Source organism: Tetrahymena thermophila, assembly GCF_000189635.1.
Source record: "Tetrahymena thermophila SB210 genomic scaffold scf_8253904, whole genome shotgun sequence".
In the NCBI taxonomy this organism is placed as follows: Eukaryota; Ciliophora; class Oligohymenophorea; order Hymenostomatida; family Tetrahymenidae; genus Tetrahymena; species Tetrahymena thermophila.
Genome location: NW_002475971.1, coordinates 145,045 through 166,564, shown reverse-complemented (window position 1 = coordinate 166,564; position 21,520 = coordinate 145,045). Strand labels below are relative to the sequence as shown.

The 21,520-nt window shown below is 21.8% G+C and overlaps 9 protein-coding genes across 9 annotated transcripts; 4 read left to right on the top strand and 5 right to left on the bottom strand. All coding sequences in view use genetic code 6, as the record gives it.

Annotated features, from left to right (window-relative positions):
* Window positions 1–147: 147 nt before the first annotated feature.
* On the top strand, window positions 148–3,541 carry TTHERM_000726139 (cation channel family transporter; the record flags this gene model as incomplete). Its single annotated transcript, XM_012800850.1, has 7 exons — window positions 148–381; window positions 428–504; window positions 555–925; window positions 978–1,049; window positions 1,100–1,563; window positions 1,624–1,770; window positions 1,979–3,541. The coding sequence occupies 7 exons, from the start codon at window positions 148–150 to the stop codon at window positions 3,539–3,541; spliced, it is 2,928 nt and encodes a 975-aa protein (XP_012656304.1).
* A 737-nt stretch (window positions 3,542–4,278) lies between these two features.
* TTHERM_00726130 (hypothetical protein) lies at window positions 4,279–7,275 on the top strand (the record flags this gene model as incomplete). Its single annotated transcript, XM_001027136.2, has 5 exons — window positions 4,279–5,166; window positions 5,457–6,215; window positions 6,268–6,384; window positions 6,444–6,718; window positions 6,774–7,275. 5 exons carry the CDS (start codon window positions 4,279–4,281, stop codon window positions 7,273–7,275), a joined length of 2,541 nt encoding a protein of 846 aa, XP_001027136.2.
* A 682-nt stretch (window positions 7,276–7,957) lies between these two features.
* On the top strand, window positions 7,958–9,303 carry TTHERM_00726120 (dimethyladenosine transferase, putative; the record flags this gene model as incomplete). Its single annotated transcript, XM_001027135.3, has 4 exons — window positions 7,958–8,002; window positions 8,091–8,461; window positions 8,557–8,753; window positions 8,813–9,303. The coding sequence occupies 4 exons, from the start codon at window positions 7,958–7,960 to the stop codon at window positions 9,301–9,303; spliced, it is 1,104 nt and encodes a 367-aa protein (XP_001027135.2).
* A 486-nt stretch (window positions 9,304–9,789) lies between these two features.
* Window positions 9,790–12,245, bottom strand: TTHERM_00726110 (protein kinase; the record flags this gene model as incomplete). The annotated part of the gene is made up of 8 exons (XM_001027134.3): window positions 9,790–10,280; window positions 10,337–10,758; window positions 10,815–10,964; window positions 11,020–11,245; window positions 11,309–11,555; window positions 11,634–11,683; window positions 11,761–11,943; window positions 12,017–12,245. The coding sequence occupies 8 exons, from the start codon at window positions 12,243–12,245 to the stop codon at window positions 9,790–9,792; spliced, it is 1,998 nt and encodes a 665-aa protein (XP_001027134.3).
* A 560-nt stretch (window positions 12,246–12,805) lies between these two features.
* On the bottom strand, window positions 12,806–13,111 carry TTHERM_00726100 (hypothetical protein; the record flags this gene model as incomplete). Its single annotated transcript, XM_001027133.1, has 1 exon — window positions 12,806–13,111. One exon carries the CDS (start codon window positions 13,109–13,111, stop codon window positions 12,806–12,808), a length of 306 nt encoding a protein of 101 aa, XP_001027133.1.
* Window positions 13,112–14,219: 1,108 nt separating this feature from the next.
* Window positions 14,220–14,558, bottom strand: TTHERM_00726090 (hypothetical protein; the record flags this gene model as incomplete). The annotated part of the gene is made up of 1 exon (XM_001027132.3): window positions 14,220–14,558. The coding sequence occupies one exon, from the start codon at window positions 14,556–14,558 to the stop codon at window positions 14,220–14,222; it is 339 nt and encodes a 112-aa protein (XP_001027132.3).
* Window positions 14,559–15,390: 832 nt separating this feature from the next.
* Window positions 15,391–16,458, top strand: TTHERM_00726080 (small guanosine triphosphatase family Ras-related in brain (Rab) family protein; the record flags this gene model as incomplete). The annotated part of the gene is made up of 7 exons (XM_001027131.2): window positions 15,391–15,439; window positions 15,521–15,660; window positions 15,743–15,825; window positions 15,891–15,998; window positions 16,054–16,150; window positions 16,204–16,269; window positions 16,330–16,458. 7 exons carry the CDS (start codon window positions 15,391–15,393, stop codon window positions 16,456–16,458), a joined length of 672 nt encoding a protein of 223 aa, XP_001027131.2.
* Window positions 16,459–16,813: 355 nt separating this feature from the next.
* TTHERM_000726079 (hypothetical protein) lies at window positions 16,814–18,493 on the bottom strand (the record flags this gene model as incomplete). Its single annotated transcript, XM_012800849.1, has 8 exons — window positions 18,292–18,493; window positions 18,171–18,236; window positions 17,885–18,111; window positions 17,536–17,823; window positions 17,366–17,467; window positions 17,174–17,314; window positions 17,016–17,114; window positions 16,814–16,948 (listed from the first exon to the last, which is right to left on the bottom strand). The coding sequence occupies exons 1-8, from the start codon at window positions 18,410–18,412 to the stop codon at window positions 16,814–16,816; spliced, it is 1,179 nt and encodes a 392-aa protein (XP_012656303.1). The 5' UTR covers window positions 18,413–18,493.
* A 620-nt stretch (window positions 18,494–19,113) lies between these two features.
* Window positions 19,114–21,120, bottom strand: TTHERM_00726070 (hypothetical protein; the record flags this gene model as incomplete). The annotated part of the gene is made up of 2 exons (XM_001027130.2): window positions 19,114–19,454; window positions 19,503–21,120. 2 exons carry the CDS (start codon window positions 21,118–21,120, stop codon window positions 19,114–19,116), a joined length of 1,959 nt encoding a protein of 652 aa, XP_001027130.2.
* Between the last annotated feature and the right edge of the window lie 400 nt (window positions 21,121–21,520).

Genomic DNA, 21,520 nt, shown 5'->3' with positions numbered 1-21,520 from the left:
AAATAAAGAAATAGAAATATGAATTAATTTATATACTCAGACAATTTACAAGTAATTTTATAAAACAAATAAACATGATAGATCTTAATCTATAAAATTTAAAATATAGATCTCATCTTTAGATTTATAAATAGTGATATATTTGTCATGATTCCAGTAAAATATCATTTATTTAATTAATATTAAATCGAAATAAATCAACACTCTTATCTAAAAAAATAGAGTTAACCTAAAAAGATTTGTATTTTATTATTTAATATTATATCTTTGCTGTTTCTACTTATTCTGACTCCGCTTGCTCTATGCTTTGACTTACAAATAAATATATGCTCACTTTGTTCATTATATTTATTATTAAATTTACTGATTCAAACAAATTTAGTAAGATATTTATAGAATTTCTTTTAAACAAAACATTTTTAAATAGGCTTATTTTAAAGGAGGTGAATTAGTCAGTGAGAGAAATCTTATTGCTAAAAGATACTTTTCTTAATTTAGTTCATGGTAAATATTATAATTGCATTTAAAAGAAATTCTCTAATTTAAATTATTAGGGTTGATGTAATTTTATTGCTGATAACTGTAATTGCATGTTTTTACTATGAATTGAGATATCTTTCAATATTTATAATTCTAAAATTTAACGATGTAATATATTATTACGATAAGGTTGTAGAATTATTTGAAATCAATTAGAAATATCAGCAATACACAGTTTTTTTAAGGATAGTTATTATGATTTTATTATTAGCTCATATTTCAGGATGCATATTCATTCTAATTGGTTAATAATCCAAATATAATCAATCATGGCTTACTAAATTTCAAAATTAAGGAGATATTGATATTTATGTTGCTTCTATATTTTGGTCTATTATAACTATGATAACAATTGGATATGGTGATATTGTTCCATAATCAACAAGTAAATATTATATATTTATTCTTTCTAAATGTTAAAAATTAATTAAAATAAGACGAAAGAGTTTATGTCATATTTGTAGCTTTTGTTTCTTGCGGTGTCTTTGCTTATTCTATAAATACAATAGGTAAAAATAAAACTCTTTAATTATTTTGATAAGATTTATATTTAATGTAGGTGAAACAGTAAGAGAAAAGAAGAGAAACGAAGAAGAATATAATAAAAAAATAGTTTAATTACAGCTTTTTATGAAGCAAAGAAGTATAACTAGAGAGCTGAGAGATTAAATTTTCAGGCATTATTCGTTTCTCTTGAAATAAAAATCTTCAAACGATTAAACTGGGTTATAGATAATAGGCTAAATGCCTGAATCTATTAAGCAAACTGTTTAAATAGAACTGTATTATACATTAATAAAGAGTCAGTAATATTTTTCATAGACATTTGACTCTAAATTTTTATATAATCTGTGCTCACTAGTTAAAGAAATTTAATTAGGGGCTGGAATGGAAGTAGATGAGACTGTATTTCCGTCTAAAGAATCCTTTAACGAAAGTCTTCTATTTGTGATATAAGGAGATGTTGGATTCAGCTTTTCTTAGAAAGTCAGCTCAGGCCATTATTCAGGCTAGAGATACAAAGTAAAAAATAGATTTTAATCAAAATAATTAAATTACTAATTTTAATCAATTATATTTCAGAGAGGTGAAGTAATAAATCTAGAACTGTTTGTAACTGGATAATAACCTAGTATAGTTCCCAAATTTAAAACATTCTCAGCAACAAATCTAGCATACTTAGAAAGATCATCATTTCTATAGCTTCTAAATGATTTTCCTGAAGAAAAAGTAATCCACTTTTTCCAATTAAAAATTTTTATTTAGAAGTAAATTTAGTTTAAATTGATAAAATTTTTTACCCAAGATTTTTATCGAAGTTAAAAGAAATAAATGTTATTATTAGTTTTATTTAAGTACTTATTATTAAAATATTTGTCATATTTTTAATTCAATTATTTTACTTTAAATAGAGTTTAATTTACTAATTTAAAAAAAGGAGAAGTTTTTTTTAAGCTAAGATAAAGTTAGCTTTTTTAAGCTAAAAAATATTTTAAACTTGAACTGTAAAAGCTGTGGGAAATTATATCATTACTCTTATGAATGTCCCTATATCCACAAAATAATGAATAGAGATTAAATAATATATAAGACAAATATTTCAACTTATTAAGAAAGAGATGCTAGCCATTAACGTAAACGATCAAAGGATTTTTCTGCTTTTAAATATTTAATGGTTGAGTTATCTCCAGATTGTAATGCTTAAGTCAAAGAATAGTCGACAAATAAACTAATTACATAAATAGGAGGTGCAACATTATTAGAATAAAGTATAGCAAATTAAATTGGAATTCAAACAGGAACTATAATAGTGACTCAGCCACAAGTGAATGATTTACTATCAAATTAACTAATTTGTTCTTAAAAAAATGGTTTTAATTAAAACAATATTGGTCATCAAGATATAACAAGTCTACTGCAACCATATTCAGTTTCTGATGTTAACATCTAAATTTCTCATATCAAGCCATCATTACAGAGCTTAAAAAAGATTGAATTATTATAAAAAAGTAAGTAAAGATTAAATAATTTAAATCAAAGAGCCTTAGGTTCTCAAGGACTTATATAACCTTAATCAGACTTGGTTTTTAATTCATAAAACTATAAGCAAAAGTTACAGAATCAAGAACCTGAAGTTTATTATGATTCTTCCTTAGATACAAGTGAAATGCATCTATAATAACCTATGCATATTAATAGTTTAGCTCCTTTTCATTAGTATTTTCATGAAGAAGATCTATATACCTATTAAAGCTTACCATCAAGTATAGATCACTAGCTGGTTACTTAAAAGAGTAGTATAACACAAAATGTCTCTTAAAACTAAAAATTGCCAGCTAGAAATATTACTTATATATAAAAAGTGCCTTAATCACCTTACAAATAAAATGCTTATGATGAAGCTAAACTCTTTTTCGGAGAAACCTACTCCTAAAATTTTTCTTCTTTTTCAAATTAATACATATCTTAAAAAAATACAGAAGAATTTAAAGGTAATGAACAAAATACTATGGGAAAAATATATAGTGATTTGAGTGTTAGTATAAAGCCAGAATCCTTAAGGTAATCAATAAGTAAAAAAAATCCTTAAAATTCAGTAAATGTAGGATAAAAGTAAAATTCTTTTAAAACATTTATGACTGGTGGAATTTTGAAACAATTAGAAAATAGATAAGAGAATAGCATGAAAAAATAAACATCCTTAGCTAACTAAATTTATCACACATATTAAAATTTATATCAAATTTTGGATGAAAAATGTTTTGAAATAGATGTATAAAAAAATTTTTTGATTTATTTTCCTCAATGTAACTATGACACTGTTATCAAAAAATATAATATGAAAAATATGAAAAACCAAAAGAAACCACTTTTAAAAGCTAGAGCCTATTCATTTAACAAGAAAGATTAAATATCCAAATAATAATAATTATAGCATAGGCCTTCATTTATATAAACAAGCACAAATAAATAAAAGGAATTAAGTATACTTAATAAATGATTAATTTATTTCTTCAAATCTGTGTGTTTTTTTATTAAATGTTTTTAAATATAAGTATTTGCTCTAATTTATTATTTTTAATGAAATTTATAAATATTTTTAATTTTCAAATTTCATAAAATTATTCTTAATTCAGTTAGTTTTTAAATATCAAGCATGAGCTTCTAAATTTATAAAAAAAATTATTTTTTTAAATCATGAAAATCCCCAAAAATTTGAAAAAAAATATTGAATATTGTATTTGAACACTTTTTATACTATATATTTATTTATTATTTACAAATTTATGAATTTTATTAAATAGTGCCTTTACATATGTTTTCATAAATATTTTAATTTATTTTTTTTATTTTAAATTAAACAAAATCCATGTATTAAATTATGATGCTATCCAGTTCATCATATTTTAATACCTGGATTAGCAAGATATATCTTTAAAATAGATTTTAAAAAGTTAAGTAAAAAATATCAAGGTATTTATTATAAAATTAATAAAACTACTAAATTTATTAATTACTTATATAAATAAATATGAATGCAGGTATTTAATTGTTTATGTATCTTATCTTTTTAATGCTTTTTAGACTTGAATTATAAATAAAGATATGGTTTTGTAAAAATTTTATTAAAATAATCATTTACTGACAAACTTTAAAAGCAATTTGACAAACTTAAAATTTAGTCATCGTATTTGATGTTAATATTAATAAATAATTGATTAAATAACATATAAGCTCATGAGCAACATTCTCAAAAATCAACAGTAAGAGCAATATTAAATAGCAAACAGGTATATTGGATAAAGTAAAAGATTACAAAGAGAAGAATTAAAAAAGGATGTTAGAAATTAAACTAGTACTTTGAGTAGGACGATATGTACACCTCTTAATAGCACAAGTGTTTCATCTGTTTTGAATTAACAGCTTCTCATTAATCCATAAACTCCATAAAATTAAATTAGATTGAAAGGGAGTTATACTAACTTGAATAGTATAGTAGAATAAATAAAAATAAATCCATAAAGTTTGAGAAACAATTCCTTACAATCCAATTATAATAGCAAAGCCGATAAATAAATTGAGCATAGGAGATTAAAATAAATAGATGATGGATTTAAAAATAATTCTAGTCTATTTGCTAAATCTTCTAATAGCTTTTAGAAATATACATAATAGTTTGTTAAAGAGTAGAATGAAAAACTTCAAATTACAACTAAAGAATCATCTCAAACTCCTTTTTCTAACTCAAAACCATAATTGCATTCAATGAAAAGTCTTCTTTACTTAAGTTAAGATTAAGGTTCTTCAAGAAATTTAATATCTTCGCAAACATAAGTGTCTTCTATCAAAGGATCAAATTTTAATTTGTAAATCGCTAGCTAAAAAAATAAGAATGGCAGTCTTTAAAATTTAGATAACACTTTAACATCAAAAAATTAATCTAAATCTTTGTAATAATTAAGTGTCAAAGTAGGATCTGCATAGTCTCTCTACGATAACTTTTCTCATAATTTTGAATGGATTGATAAAATCGAAGGAAAGTAGTTCTAAAGTGCTACAACTATTGATCCTTCAGAATTTTTATTACTCAATAAGTCTAATAAAGCAAAAAAGAAGTTAGTGAATGTAAATTATTTTAAGTTTTAAATATTTAGTAAATTATTTTATTATTCATTTTATCAATATTATACATTTTTATTATCTAATAACTAAAAGAGTTAGTTAAAATCAATAAGCATAAATAATTAGATAATTTATCAATTTTAATAGTTTAAAGCATCAAAATGCAATTTGTTCTAACTTAATTTTATAAACATCCAAATATTTAGTGAGATAAAATAAACATTATTTTGGATTGTTCGTTCTATTGAAATTAAAATACCTATATTTAATTTTATTTTTAATTTATATATTAGGTTATTAGTAACACTACTATAAACTCTCAATTAGTTTAAGATGGAATACTTAATGTAATAAGATGTGATATAAATGAGTTTATTTATTTCAAGATTAAAGTTTTGGAAAGAAATACTCCACTTAGAGTTAAATTTGTGGTTGAAAAAAACTCTTCTAATATCAAACTTTATGTTAGTAAAACTTGCATACAGCCTAACAACTTTAACTGCGATTATGTATTTAATAACACTAAAGCTATAAGCATTGATGATGAAAAGAATTAAAGCATTTTCAAAAAGCATCATTTCTTGTACTTTTCTTTACTGTCAGATTAAGAGCAAGATATATAACTAAAGTATACTTTTGGATAAGATACCAAACGTCTTTCAAATTAAGATCTTCAAAATCGCTAATCCATTACATCTATTCCAAATATTGCAAGCCTTGAGAGCTTTAATTAGATAAATTATTCAAAGCTCAAGCAAAATGTAATTGAAATTCAATAAGAAAGGCAAAGAAAAATGAAAGAAGAAGGAAATTTTATCCTTAAAAATATAAAAGTTTCTAAAGAGATTGACTAATTTACAAAAACCTTAAACGTTTATTCAAAAAAGAAAGAAACTTATAATCATATAATAAATGTTATTAAGAAAGCTCAAGAAACTAAAGAAGCTAAGTAAGAAGCTATAGAATAAGAACAGCTTTCTAAGATTTAAAAGCAGATCCATAAGATAAAGAAATTTAGACTTGACTTTTTTACTTATTTTTGGTTTCAAATTGTAAATAATCTTTTGAGTTATTTTAAATATATTTTAAAAATTATTTTTAAAGATTTACTTAGCAAAGATAAGTTCTATGATTAACGACAAATTCATAGAAAAAAAAGAAGTAATCAAGAATTTTGCAAAGATAGCATGGAAAGCACATCCTTTGACCATGAAGTTTAGAGTAATTAATGATTGTGTTAATAACTTTTGCAAAAATACTAAATTATTTATAAAATAAAGAGATTTTATAGGTAATACCCTAAAGACGAGGATAAAAATAATTTAAGATATGCTAAAATCACTATGGAAACATTAGCAAATATAATTAAAAAGAAAAAAAAGAAGCAAGCTGGCCATCTGATAGTAAGAGCTTTGAAGTATAATTCTCAGTATTCAGAGTTATGGGTCAAAATGAATAGATACTATTAAATAGTTATTACAGTTTAATAAAACTACAAGATTTTTAGAATTAAAAAAGCCAATTTCAAAAAACTACTTGACAAACTATGGGATAAGTATTCAAAATATTATTAAACTATAAATTAAAAAAATATAATTAATAAAAAATAGGTATTATTTCATGGGTATGGAGTAGACTATTGAAGTAAAAAAGACAGAAGATAATGAACAGCTGTTTTGGAGAAAAAAATAAAGTGTATTAAACACTATAAACTCAATAGAAGTTAAATAATATGCGATCAATGAATATTTTAATGACTAAATGATAGAATTCAGGTAAAATATAGGAAACTATCTTCATATGATTAGACATGCACCCAAAGAGTAAAAGAAAAAAATTAGAATTTTGCAAGCCTTTTTAAATTCAGAAGAATTATATAGAAATTCATTGATATTTGAAGACGGTAATAAAACTGATCAACTAGATGTATCTTTTGACAATATAGGGTCTGAATTAGATCAAAATAAAATAGCTACAAACTCTATTAAAAAGCCCAGGCTTTTTGTCGTTCCAACATTTAAGTCTATCAAATCAATTTTTAGAAGAGGAGTTATCTATTACGCATCATAAAATCCAAATATTATGGAAAAAATTTCATTAAAAGAGATTTGAATATTTTAAAATCAAGAATTTGAAGAACAAAAAATAAAATATTTTTAAATTAATTTAAATTCAATACTTTATAATAAATTAAAAAGAGTGTAATTAATTATTCATTTTTAAAAAACTACATATTGTTTAAATCAATCTTTTTGCAAATTATCTTATTGTTTCTCTCTTAAAAATATAATTCAAATTTTTTTTAATTAATTAAAGAAGGAATTTTTAAAAAAATGATTTTTTTAGTAATTTATTTAAGTTATTTTTTTTAATTAAAGAAGGTCTTTTAAAAAAATGATTTTTTAAGCAATTTATTCAAATAATTAATTAAATTTAAATAATAAGTAGAATTAATAAGGCTAATTAGTAGAATAAATTCTTCTAATTATAAAGAAGAATTTGTTTTAGTTGAATTAGTATAAATTTAGCTAACAAAAATAAAAATAAGAATTAATTAAATTACAAATTAAAGTTAGTATTTTGCATGACTTGAGTGATGATTAATTAATTTGAAATGAATTTTTGTTTTGGCATTATTAATAATTGAAATTGATTGATATTTATCAGCTATTTGGAGCAGATAGTTTTTCATTCATATAGTGTATAAAAACTTTACAAATCTAATTAAATATAAAAATTTATATCAAAAAATTAATTTTACAAATTTCTTAAGATATTAGCAAAACAAAAAATCATGAGCAAAAACCCTGTTGCCAAAAACCAAATGGTTTTTAATAAAGTATGTTAATTATTTTACTAATATAGATAAAATCATTAAAAAGAATATAATTTAGGTTAAAATATTTTATTTTTATTGAATAAAACAGTCTTTTGGTTAGCATATTTTAGTTAATCCATAAATGTTACATAGTATAGTAGAAAAATCTGCTATTAGACCTACTGATATTGTATTAGAAATTGGTCCTGGTACTGGTAATCTTACTGCACTCCTCTTAGAAAAGGCTAAAAAAGTTATTGCTGTTGAAATTGATCCTCGAATGGTTGCTGAACTAAACAAAAGATTCAAATATTCTCAACATGCACATAAATTCGAACTTATTTAAGGAGATGCTATTTCAACAGAGTTCCCATTTTTTGATGTTTGTGTTGCAAATACTCCTTATTAAATTTCATCACCTCTCGTATTCAAGCTCCTCTCTCATAGACCTCTTTTTAGACATGCAGTTCTTATGTTTTAGTAAAATTTTGAATCATAATCTTATTCTTAGATACAATTATTATATACATATGCTAATGTTAAATTTAAAATTAATCTAAATTTACTACTATTAGAAAAGAATTCGCAATGAGATGTGTAGCAAAGCCATCAAGTGATTTATATTGTAGATTATCTGTAAACGTTTAGTTGTTATCAAAGTGTGATCACTTAATCAAGGTAGGTAAAAATAACTTCAAGCCACCACCAAAAGTTGAATCTTCTGTTATTCGTATTGAACCAAAGAACCCTGCTCCTGTACTTAACTACATTGGTAAATAGCAAAATTATTTTATATGATCAAATAAATAATTTTTTTTAAAATATTAATAGAATGGGATGGTCTTCTTAGAGTTTGCTTTATGAGAAAGAATAAATAGCTTTCTGCTATCTTTAAGAATAAGTCAGTACTCTAAGTTTTAGAGAAGAACTTTGAAACATATTAAAAGATAAAAGCTATAGAATAGGGTGCAGTTGAAGAAGAATAAAAGCAAAATTAAGATACAAAAGGGAAAAAAGGAAATAATAATAATAATAATGTTGCAGATTTAATGTAAATGGGAATGGATGAAGAGTTAGATGAAGAAATAGATGATGAAAAAAGCAACAAAAAATAAAATAAAAAAAAGCATAACGATGATGAAGGATTAGATGAAGAAGAAGATGCAGCTTAAGTAGATGATAAAAAAAAATTATTTAAAGAAAAAATACATAAAATACTTGAGGACAGTGGATATCTTGAAAAAAGACCAGCAAAATTAGATATTGATGATTATTTGAAATTATTATTCGTATTTAATCAAAATGAAATTCACTTTAAGTGAGATGCTAGCTACTATGTTTATTTATGTTTTAAGTAAATTATATTGTTAAATCCAAAATAAAATCCAATTTTTAAATGAAAATAGAATATTATCTTCAAATTTATAATATTTTTCATCATATTTATCCATAAAATTTAAATACTGAAACCTCATATATTAAGACAGACAGACACTAACAAATTAAGTCCAAAAGATTTCTGAAAAATATTAAAATTAATAAGATTTTCAGGAAATTATTATTTGAATTATAAAATTGAAACTAGTATTTATATATTTTGGGTTTATTCATACACACATATGCATAACAAAAATTTGATAAATGATTGATTTTATTTGTTTACTTGCCTTTAAAAATTAAACTAAGAAATAATAAAATTAGAAAATGAAAATTAGAATAAATTAACAAAAATAAAAATTTTGAATATTTATTATAAATTCTAACTTTTTAATTACTTTAATTAATCATTATATGGTCTATTCTAATTATCAAGAAAATATAAATAAGAAGCGTCCTCCGCTTGATATTATTAGGTTATTTTTTTTAATGTAAATGCTGCTTACTGACCAACTAGTTTCGTTTGAAAAACAGCTTTGAAGTTCAAATTAACCATTGGAATTTTTTAAAAATAAACATGTACTTCCATCCCAACCATTAGAAGTGAGGGAATTACAGTCCTTATCTATAAATACATTAGCAACACAATCAAGATGAGTACTTATACTCTAAATTTTATTAAGTTATTCATCAAATATTGATATATTTTTATCTTAGCTAGAGACTGCAAAATAGTTAGCTCCAATAGATATCTATGTAATAGCATTATTATGGTAGTTAAATTCCTTAATAGGAGTTATCAAGTTATCTTAATTGTATGCAAGTATTTTACCACTTTCCTCTCCTATTATAATATACTTTTAGAAGAATCTACAAATTTGGCCATTACTGCTTAATCCTTCAATGTTTTACTATTTACTAACTTTAATGTGAAGAATATTAATTAAATTTAAAAATATTTATTACAATTCAATTTACTTTCAAAGTTTTTAAGATTACATAAAAGTGTCTTTTTATATGTTGCTGAAATCAGCAATTATTGATTATCTTCAGAGATATCAATTGATAGTATGCAACTTTTTTCAAACAAATTAGTTAGCTTTTTGAATAGTTTAAAATCTTTTAAACTATAAATATATATATTGGAAGATAGATCAGAGGCAATTAAATAGTTATTGTCAGCTGTTACTTTCACTTAAGAAACTCCATAAACAAAATCTGATAATTTTTTATGTTGTTTGAGCTATTTTTAATTTTAATCAAACTAGTAAACGATTACAGAACCATCAAGACTAGAAGTAAAAATATAATTATGAGTACTGTCACTTGCAATCGATGTAATTAAAGATTCATGATCTTGATAATAATGTAAAGTTTTCATTGGATTTTTATAACTTTAGCTGATAAATTATATAAATAACATTACAACTAATTATTTGCTAAAATATTTATTTACTCTTTGGTTTGCTTTAATTTGTAAGGGTTAAAATCATACTCTATTTTTTCACTAACTTTTTAGAGAATTATCTTTTCTGATATTGGTTTATGCTCAATATTAACTGCTTTTTCTATTTATTAGGAAGTATTATTTTGCAATTCTATAATACTAGTTAAATAAAAATATTTTAAGCAAGTAAAATTTGATTTAAAATATATATTACTTCTATGATTTTTACTATAATTAGATATTATTAACAGAGGACTAGTTATCTTTTTAGCTTGCAATTACTGCATTTATATTTGTTTCATGTATAGTTTATTAATCTTTTTATTTTTGCGATTAAAGACTGAGTTAATCTTCGTTTTACTCAATCGGTTTACTATTTTTACTTGTGTTTTGTTTTTCTTTATCCACCTAATCTATGTTCTGTATACTTTCTGGGTTGGCTATAAATAACATAATTAATTATATTTATTATATTTAAGTCTTATTAAAAACGGTTAAAATACTTTCGAAATCTAAAGCTTCAATTATATCATCTATAGGAGGTCTTGAATCAGGGTTTTGATTTATCAATGCTTTTAATTTTTCATATAATCCGAAAGGGCAATGAACAGGTTTTGATATTTTTAAAGTGCTTTAGAAACTAACCCCATATAAACTCAATGCTAAAACGCCTAAAGAATATAAATCAGAAGAATATGAAATGTTTTCTTCTTATTTCTATTCTGGAGATTCGAATTCTTACATTTGATACTATAATATAATTTGATAAAAAGTTTTAAAAAGATTTTGAATTAACGCTGTGAATAGATCGAATAAAAAAATAAATACTGGATTCTTTATTAATTTTAGCTAGAACTTTGATGGGAGACTCATATTCACTAAATAGATACAAAAAAATTAGTTTATTCAAAAATTATTTTAATTACTAAAATGCTTTTAAATAAAAAGAATATACTTAATTAAATCTCATTATTTGCTGGATTGATTTCGATATTCTTCAAATTCAAATCTCCATGCACTATTTCCTTTCTATGGAGATACTACAGACCCTAACATACTTATCTAATAATAAATTTGGCTATCTAGCTTGGTAATATGCTATTTTTTCTAGAATCCATGTATTTAGCTAAATCAGTTTCTATTTGTTGAGTAAAATAAAAAATGCTTAGTTGAATTTTTAATAACAAAGCTAAATTTTATACATTTTTTACCTTGGTTGAGATGAGTAGATATATATAATTACCCATTTATCACATTAAATGAGCTTATTTACTTAACGTTAACATGCGATAAATTTTTTAACTCTTCACAATATTTAAAAACTTGATCATTGTTTTAGAGATCTATAGATTCTAATTGATATATTTTCTAACATTGTGCATTTATGATTAATGTAGAGTTAGATGTTCCTGAGTTTTTATCTCCACAGCAGTTTCCCATGCAAAAAAGCTTTTTATAACGGATTTAATGGCTTTTTATAAATTTATATTATGGTTATCTTTCTTTCTTATACTTTTACTAAAATTTGTAATTAAAAAATATAGGATATTTAATATCCTAAATATCAGCCAATTTATACAACTAAATATTAAAATCATAATCAAAACCAATAGAATAGATATCGAATTTTACCTTATTAATTAAACAATAAATCAAAACAACTTTCTTAAATTGATGTTTTCTTACAAATTTTAACAATTTAAAATTTTGTTTTTCTATACATGACCAGGTATTTAAATCTATTTTATTCTTACCAAGTTAATTATTCTTACCAAGTTAATTGTCCTTACCAAAAAAAATAAAACGTCATCTCAACACTAAATATAGATATTTATGAATTTTTAAGCAATTAAGCATAAAGAAGTAAATTTTTTTTGATAATTATTTTATTTTAGAATTAATTTAACAAAATATAAATAATAAATAAATAAATAAATAAATGCATAATAGAATTATAAGAATTAAATAAGTAAATATATAATAAGTTTTTTAGTTAATTATCAATTTTGTTCAGATGTGAATTTCCATTCTCTTAAACCAGATTAGGCTTAGGTTTAGATAAATTAAGTTGAATTTTTAATTTCTTTTCCCCTATTTTTACCACATCCACAATCACCTCCATATCCTTTACAACTAAAAATAGGTTTATATCCAGTGTTTTTCTTAAAATTCCAAGAAGCCCATTTTTCTTAACTAAACTTTCCGCCAAGTTAATTAACAATTTTACAAGTTTTATTTTTTAATTGAAGATTTTTACAGTATTATTATTTACCAGTAGGTTTTTCAAAATAGGTAAAATCTTCCATTTATTTTATTATTTTCTTTATTTATTTAGTTATTATTAAGTTATTTTTTGAAATTAATTATAACAAACAACTTTTAGAGGTAATTCAAACTTAAATTAAAATTTTTGAGTATCAATAGATGCTTTAATTGGTGAAATTATTTATTTTAAATTCAAGGATAGACACTTTAATTAAATGAATGCATCTATTTTAACAATTTTTTACTGAAAATGAATTATTTTCTTATCAGCTAATTATTTTTACAAAAGAATAGATACATCCTATTAAAAAGTTAAAATTTAAAAGTATTTGATAGCCTAATTAATAAGTACTCATATCCCTTATTTTGCAGTTACAGTTTTTGACAAGCAAATGTGTTTCTAAACTTTTTATTTAAACATTATTTTTTAACTTAAAATTATATAAATTTTCAAATTTATTTTAATAAAAATTAAAAAATAGATTTTCAAAGATATTTTTATTCAGAGTTAAATATATTTTTAAAATAATTCAATCTTTTTTTTAAATTATTATTATTTTTTTATAATTATTTATAGATAAATAAATAAAGTTTTCTTATGTTTATATAATTTTTATTATGTTTCAAATTTACTTAAAATGTTTTAATTTTTAAAATTTATTTTTACTTCAATAAAAGTTTAATCTGCTTGTTAACTATTCAGTATAAATAATATATTTATTTTATTACTTTTATATTTTTAAATCATTTTTTGGAATAAACTTTCAATTTTTTTAACAATTTTTTGTGAAGAATAACTCAATTTTTTACAAATTATATATGAATAAATAATACACTATCTTCTTTTCGTTGAATATTATACTGTATTTAAATAATTAGGATTAAATTTCTTAAATTTTCTTATCTTTTTTTTATGATATTTAGAAATAGAATATGAATGATAATCATTGCTTTTAAGATTAAAAATATTGCAAATCTATTTTCCTTTAAATTTTCATTCAAAATTGAATATGCGCATCAAGGAAAGGCCTCTCTATTTATTACAACCTAAAAAAATAATATTTATAATAATTTAAAAAGCTAAAGTAAATAAATTAATAACCACTTACTTACAAAATTTGGTTTTAAGCTTACCATTAAAAAAAAGTTTCAAGGCTTTTCGTCTTCAATCGCAATAACATCTAGCTGCTATCCAAGTTCAGAAATAATCTATTTTTATTAAAAAAATCTATTTCTTCTTTCTTATTATTACTAAGTTGGCTAATTCATTTTTCTTTCTGTCTATTTATGTCTGAGATATTACTTTTCTTACTCACCTAATTATAAAGAAATTAAATCTTCTATTTGATTTAAATCCCTTGATTTTATTAAGTATGTTTTTTCTTTTTAGTCATAAAATATTTTCCATTAACCTAATTTAGTTAAGCACTTAATCCTTTGATAATTTTAGTTTTTTTTATTGTCATCTACTAATTCAAAAGAGCTCATTTATAAACTTTTATGTTAAACTTACTTTTTCTACTTTCCTAAAATATTAATAATAAAAATTGATAAATTTGATTAATAAATTTTGTTTTATTAAAGAATGCTTTTGTTTTAAAGCACAAAAACAAATAGACTCTTTAATGGCTAGCATGTGTCTATATAAAATTATTAATTAATATTTAATAAATATAATAGATTTTAAATATAATTTATTTTCATAGAAGTGTTTTAGATGATTTTAATGAATTTAAATATTTTAAGTAAAATCATAGAAATTAAAAAGACAGGAATGTTTATTTATTCATTTAACTATTTTACTTGATAAATATATTCTTTACTTTCTTTTAATAAAAAAACTTTTTTCTTTTCTTTAGTATATACATACTTCTGTTTTTATTAAAATTAAAACATCTTGTATTTTATAAATTTTAAAAATTTGAACTTTCAACAAAATTAAATAAAATAAATTTCTTGTATCGTTAATTAATTAATTTAATAAATTAAATATTATTCTATAAAATAATATTTTGGATAAATTAGATATTAATCAAATTAAAAAACTTTAACAAGGAATTTTCTCACTTTAAATTACTTTGAGATTCAAATCTTTTATCTATCTGATAAGAAATTGCATTTAATTAAATGGTGTGCGAATATATTCTGAAATAAAGTAATTTAACTAAGCAACGCAAATTAGGTGATAAAAGCTAATTAAAGTATTAATTAAATTACTTTTTTTAGTAAAAACCTTAAATTAACAAATATAGTTAATAAAATATAAAAGTTTAAAGAACACATAACAAAGATTTACATTATTTATACTAATATTAGCTAAATGAGTTCTTATTATTATTTATTTAAGTTTATTGTCATAGGCGATTCAGGTAAAATTATTTTTCTTCCAAATTTATTGATATAACTAAAATAAGGAGTATGAATTTAAGATCATGTTGATTTATTAAAAGGTGTAGGAAAATCTTGCTTAGTACTTCAATTTACAGAAAATTATATTAGAAAAAACCACGATGTAACTATTGGAGTTGAATTTGGAGTTAAAATTGTGTAGATTGATGGAAAAAATATTAAGCTTTAAATATGGGATACTGTAAAATATTTCTTTTTGGAAAAAAAATATTTAAAAATTCATAATTAGTTTAGCAATTGTGAATTATAAAATTAATTAATAGGCCGGATAAGAAAATTTTAGGTCTCTTACAAGAGCTTACTATAGAACAGCAATAGGAGCAATAGTTGTGTATGATATATCAAGGTAGAATTGTATTTATTAATCAAATCTATTACTCTTGTTAAATATAAAATATATTTTTATTAAAGGAGAGATAGTTTCTTACATATAAATGATTGGATAAAAGAGATGAAATCGAATGGTAATCAAAACATGGTTGTTCTATTAATAGGCAATAAAAAAGATAAAGAATCTCAGTAAAACTAATCAAAACAAAATAAAATAATTAAAACGCTGATTTTTAAAAAACAGGAGATAAGTTTAAACTGAAGAAGGTCAAGCTGTTGCAAATGAAAATGGGTTTTTATTTTTTGAAACATCAGCAAGAGATTCAATTAATGTAGATGAAGTAGGATAACTTTAAATATTTAATTTTACCTAATTATTATCAATTTTTAAAAGGCATTTACTAAACTTGCTGAATAAATCACTAGAAAAGTTGATTCAGGAGAAATACCAATAGGAGATGTAAAAAATAATAAATAATCTAAATTCTACAAATAGTTAAAAAATTTTATTAAATAATAGAACCAAACTATAAAAATAGGAGCTGAGTACTCCTTTTATTAAAGTAAAAGTAGAGATTAAACTGAAGAAGGAGGAAATGTTAATTTAAGTAAACAACAAAAAGATTAAAATAAGTCTTCATGTTGCTGATTCTAAATATTATCTCAAAAAAGTGAAAAAAATAGAATAAAATATGAAATTTCTGACCTTTTAAAAACATAATAAATTTAATTAATAATTGGCCTTTTATTATATAAATATTTATTAATTTAATATATTTTACTATATCTACTGTATTTAAGGTATAAATAAATATCTTTTATTGTATTAATAAAAACTAAATTCTTATTTTTCAATTAAAAGTTGGAAAAAAAAAGCTTTAAATTATTCTAATTATTTTTATAGATGTTCTAGTATTTATTTTTAAAATAAAACAAATATAAAAATTAAATCTTAAATACTCTAAGTATATTTACAAAATTACTAACTTAAAAATAAATAAATATCATATGTCATCTTTCTTTTATAAGAAATAAGCTCTTCTTTTATAATCATTTAATTTATCATAAGATACTTTAAGAATTTTATTATTTGTTGTATATTCTAAATGATTTTGTAATAGCTACTAATTCTTTATTTCCTTTATTTAAATTAATATAAAATTTTTATCTACCATTTTCAAAAGAAATAAATAAATATTTTATTACTTGCATCTACTTTATTTTATCATAATTGGTTAAAACTTTAATTATTTATTCATCAACATTTAATTTCGATGGTGATTTTTAAAGCTTAACCGGAGAATTCTAACATTAGAATAAAAAGTATTAAGTTGGATTTAGATTAGAAATTTAAAGTTAATTACAAATTTTTAATTCAAAATTTTAACACGTTAAAGTTAATTTTCTCTTAATTTTTGCTAGTTGCTCTGTAAAGCTTCATTCTTTTCTTTTTATTCTTGTTTCTATTTCTCCATAATAATCTAATTAGCCTTCTCTTTGATGATCTATTAAAAAAATTAAATGAATTTAATTTTGATTATTTAAACAATACATACATTAGTCATATTTATTTTTTCTAATTTCTCAGTCATTTTTGCTAACATTTCATTCTAGTGTCTCTACAAATTTTTCTCATGGATACTCAAATTTTATTCTAACTTTTTAATAGATAAAAAAGAAATTAAAATATTAATTACTGCTAACACAACTTATAAATAATACGTACAATTTAATCTACTTTAGCTGCTGTTTAAGTTTTTTAAGCTAAAATCATTTCTCTTTTTTATTTTCCTGATTCCAATTTATCAGTCAATTAATGGTATTTTTTATTTGACTGCTCAAGCTCAATGTCATATTTTTATTTTTTATAATTTTCTCTTTCTTACATCTATGATAAATTTCTAGTTTGAGAGGTTAAAAAAAAAGATTTTTCTCTAGTTTCCATAAACTAACTCATATCATCTTGGTATGACTTAATATTTTTAGCTTTTTCTCTACTATCCTATTTAATATCCTAAACAAAATAAAATTTACATACTAACAAAATTATAATTTATTTATTGTTTTGTATTTACAGTTTTATGTTTTTGTTGAGTTTACTAAACATGGGTATTATGCTCGGAGATTTTTTTTACTTTTGTTTCAATTTTTTTCGCCTTTAACTCTGTTGTCTTGCTTAAATTTTAATCTAAACAATTAAGTTTATTTTCTCTATATTACTCAAACTCATTTACTTTCATTCTTTATTAAACTTGCATAATCTATTTCTTTTTCATATTATTTTCAAACTTATCATATTAATCTAAAATAATTTTAACAATAATTTATTTTAACTTAAGAATAACTTCAAAAAATAACCACCTTATATTTTTAACATTAAGTTTTTCCTATAATGGTTAGGAAGTCTATTAGGAGTTTCTTGCAAGCCTTTAACAAATGATATTTTCAAATATATTGATTTGAATATAAATAATATATTTACTCTAAACAAAGCTTTTAGGAGTTTAAAAGTATTCATAATCATAGTAATTAGTTACGCTTAGATCTAGCAAATGTTTTTGTGGACTAATTTTTGATGAAACACTTCTAGTACTTCGAGACATTCTTTAAGAAATAAATTACTTGTTTAACTGCTTAAGTTATTATAAAATTTCAATTATTTACTATAATAAAGTATTCTTGTTTCTTGTTAATTAAATAATTAATTAATTTTTCTTTTTTCAATAAATATTTTGCATTAAAGTCTTTTCAATAATAAAAAATATTGATTATTAACCATGAAATTATTCTGCCAAAATATTTAGTTATTTTAGTTTTTTATATTATTTAGAAACTTAAGTTTGAGTTTAGATATGAACTGCTTTTATCATTCCTTATACTAGTCATTTCAAGCTTATTTGAAATATAAATGCTTTACTATTTTGAATATTTTACAAAGATTTATCTATTTAAATCTAATAATTTTATTAGTCAAAAAATGATTAAAATTTTATATTTTAAGATAATGATTTATTACAATTAATAATAAAGAATAAAAGGATAAAATTATTTTTTCTCAATTATTTATTTTCTAAGTTAATAAATTCTGTAAAACTCCTGCTAAAATTTCATAATTTAAGGAATAATAAGAAGTTTTTGTATTTTGTTAAAACAAATTTAACAAACTTTAAATTGAAAGATACTTACAATTATATTCAATTAATATCAATAAAAAATATGTTTAAAAGATTTTTAAATAATTTCATTTTTTGAAAATGCATATATTAATAAAATGTTTACAAGCTAATAGAAATATTATAGAAACTCATTCTATTAAAACTAAATTTTAACTAAAATTAAATATTTATATAAATTAATCCACAATTTTTAGAGTTTAAGCCTTTAGAAAATCTTATGAAACATATTAATTTATAGTGAAAAGAGTATATCTCTTCTAATCAAATATTATTGAGGCTTAAACTTTACCGTCGTTTCCTGAGCTTTAATTAAAGAAAACCTCTTGTGTATCATAGTAAATAGTAGAAATATTAATGTAATTTATATATTATAATGCTTCTTTTACTACATTTAATTAACTTTTACAAGAAAGTAAGTCTTTACATTCAATTACTATTTGAATTCTACTCTACGATTTCTCAATTTAATCTAATGACTATAATTAATGATATTTGTATTAAACATACTTTTATTTACCATTTACCTACTCTATATATATTTCCATCTTAGGTAAATATGGGATGTTGTAAATTGATGATGATAAATAGGTTTTATTATCAACTTCAACTATTTATTCTAAACTTGCACCGAGTTTATTTAGAAGTTGCTTTGAAGGTTTACTTACTTAAATGAAGTGGACCTTCTCAAATTTTTGTTAGCTTAATACTTTAAAAACTAAAGGTATTTAGTTTCCAAAATAAAAAATACATATGAAGTCGTTCAAAAAAGCTTTATTGCAAAAATTGCGAGATTCATCATTGCTCATCTCTTATATAGCATTTCTATCTTCAAGATGTACAAAATTTTATATTAACTCATATATTTGTATGATTTCAAGATTATTCTGAATTAATATAGGGCTATCACCTGTAAGCGAGCTATCAAAGATGACAAAAGATATATAATAAGTTTAAAATTTCTATCTTGCCCATATAGTACATTCTTTTGATTTACAGTCAACCTCTCTAAATGTAAAAATATTATTTTACACTTTTAATGAATCTATCAATTATTCCCAGAGATCAAATTTTTCATAGCCTTTAAATAAAGTAAACCTATTGAAAATTTTATTTTAGGTTTTCCAGTCTTCTATATTGAAATTACTAACGAATTCATGAAAAGTAAAACTTTCCTAATTTTTAATAGATTCTAAATTATTAGTTAAATCTTAACTAAAATCTTGATCAGATTTGTTACTATGCTCTTCGTTGGAATCTTCTATCTTTATGTTAAAATAACTATCTTTAACCCAATGATTTTAGGAAATATATATATTTTCATTTTAAAGTTATGAATTAGACAAATTAACGGCTTTGTCAATATTTAAAATATTATTTAAACTAGATTGAGTTATAAGTTGAGACTGATGGGCAGTGATGTCCCAAAAATAATCCTCTGTCATATTAATGCTATGATTTTGTTTTAATGAAAGCATTTACCCTTTTTATTCTTTCTCTAAACTTTCATAAAGATTTGTGCAATCTGTACAATAATTTGAAAAAAATTGATATTTATTTATAAACGATTTATCAGAAATATTTGGCAGACTTTGGTTCGTATTTTTCATGATAAAATTTAAAACTGATTCAAAGCTGGAGTGATCTGTACAATTAATAACTTTTCCCTATATTACTAAATGAAATGATGGGAGAGAATCTGGGTCTTTAAGAAAATTTTATCTGACTTGGTTCATTTTATGAGGAATCCACACAAATTTCAGCTTTCTCCAGAAGTAAGAAGTAAAACTTCTGTAAAAAATAGTTGAACTATTAAAATCAGAAAAATATAGTAATGTTGGCATTTAGTTTTGAGCAAGTATATAATTCATTTAATTTTAATTTTTCACTTCCTCGCTATAATTTGAAGTCAAATCAAAAATAAAATCTCTAACTTGTTCAACATTAAATTCTCCTAAAAATCTTGAATATCTATTTGGAAAATCTACATACTAGTTAGGTCCTACCTATATATCAACTGGAGAAAATAGGTAAAGCTCAGGCCTTATCATTGTTAACTGCTTAAAACATGTTTTATTAATTATCCCTTTCAAAGCATTAGTTTGAGTTTTATCATTTAGTAAATTCTTAGGAATCATGTCACAATAAATGATATAAAACTGTAAAAAGTATCTTCCGCTATAATCTAGCTATTTAATAACTCTTTCTGCTTGCAAGCATTTGGGACAATTATTTTACTAAGATATAAGCACAACAGCATTAATTTTAGTTTGCTTAACATTTTCCTCAATTACATTAAAGTCTATTTATACTGAATAGCTAAAAATTACTTAACTTAGTGCTAAAAAATATATAAAACTTTTTATAATATAATATCTCATTTTCATATTTATACTTTTCAAAAAGATATTTGTTTCATCAAATTAAATAATATTAAAATTTATATCTGTAGTGGAAAACAAATATTAATTTAGCGCATTTGAAAAGTTTCTACATGGTTAATTAAATGGCCAGTCATTAATTCATAATTAGGAGATA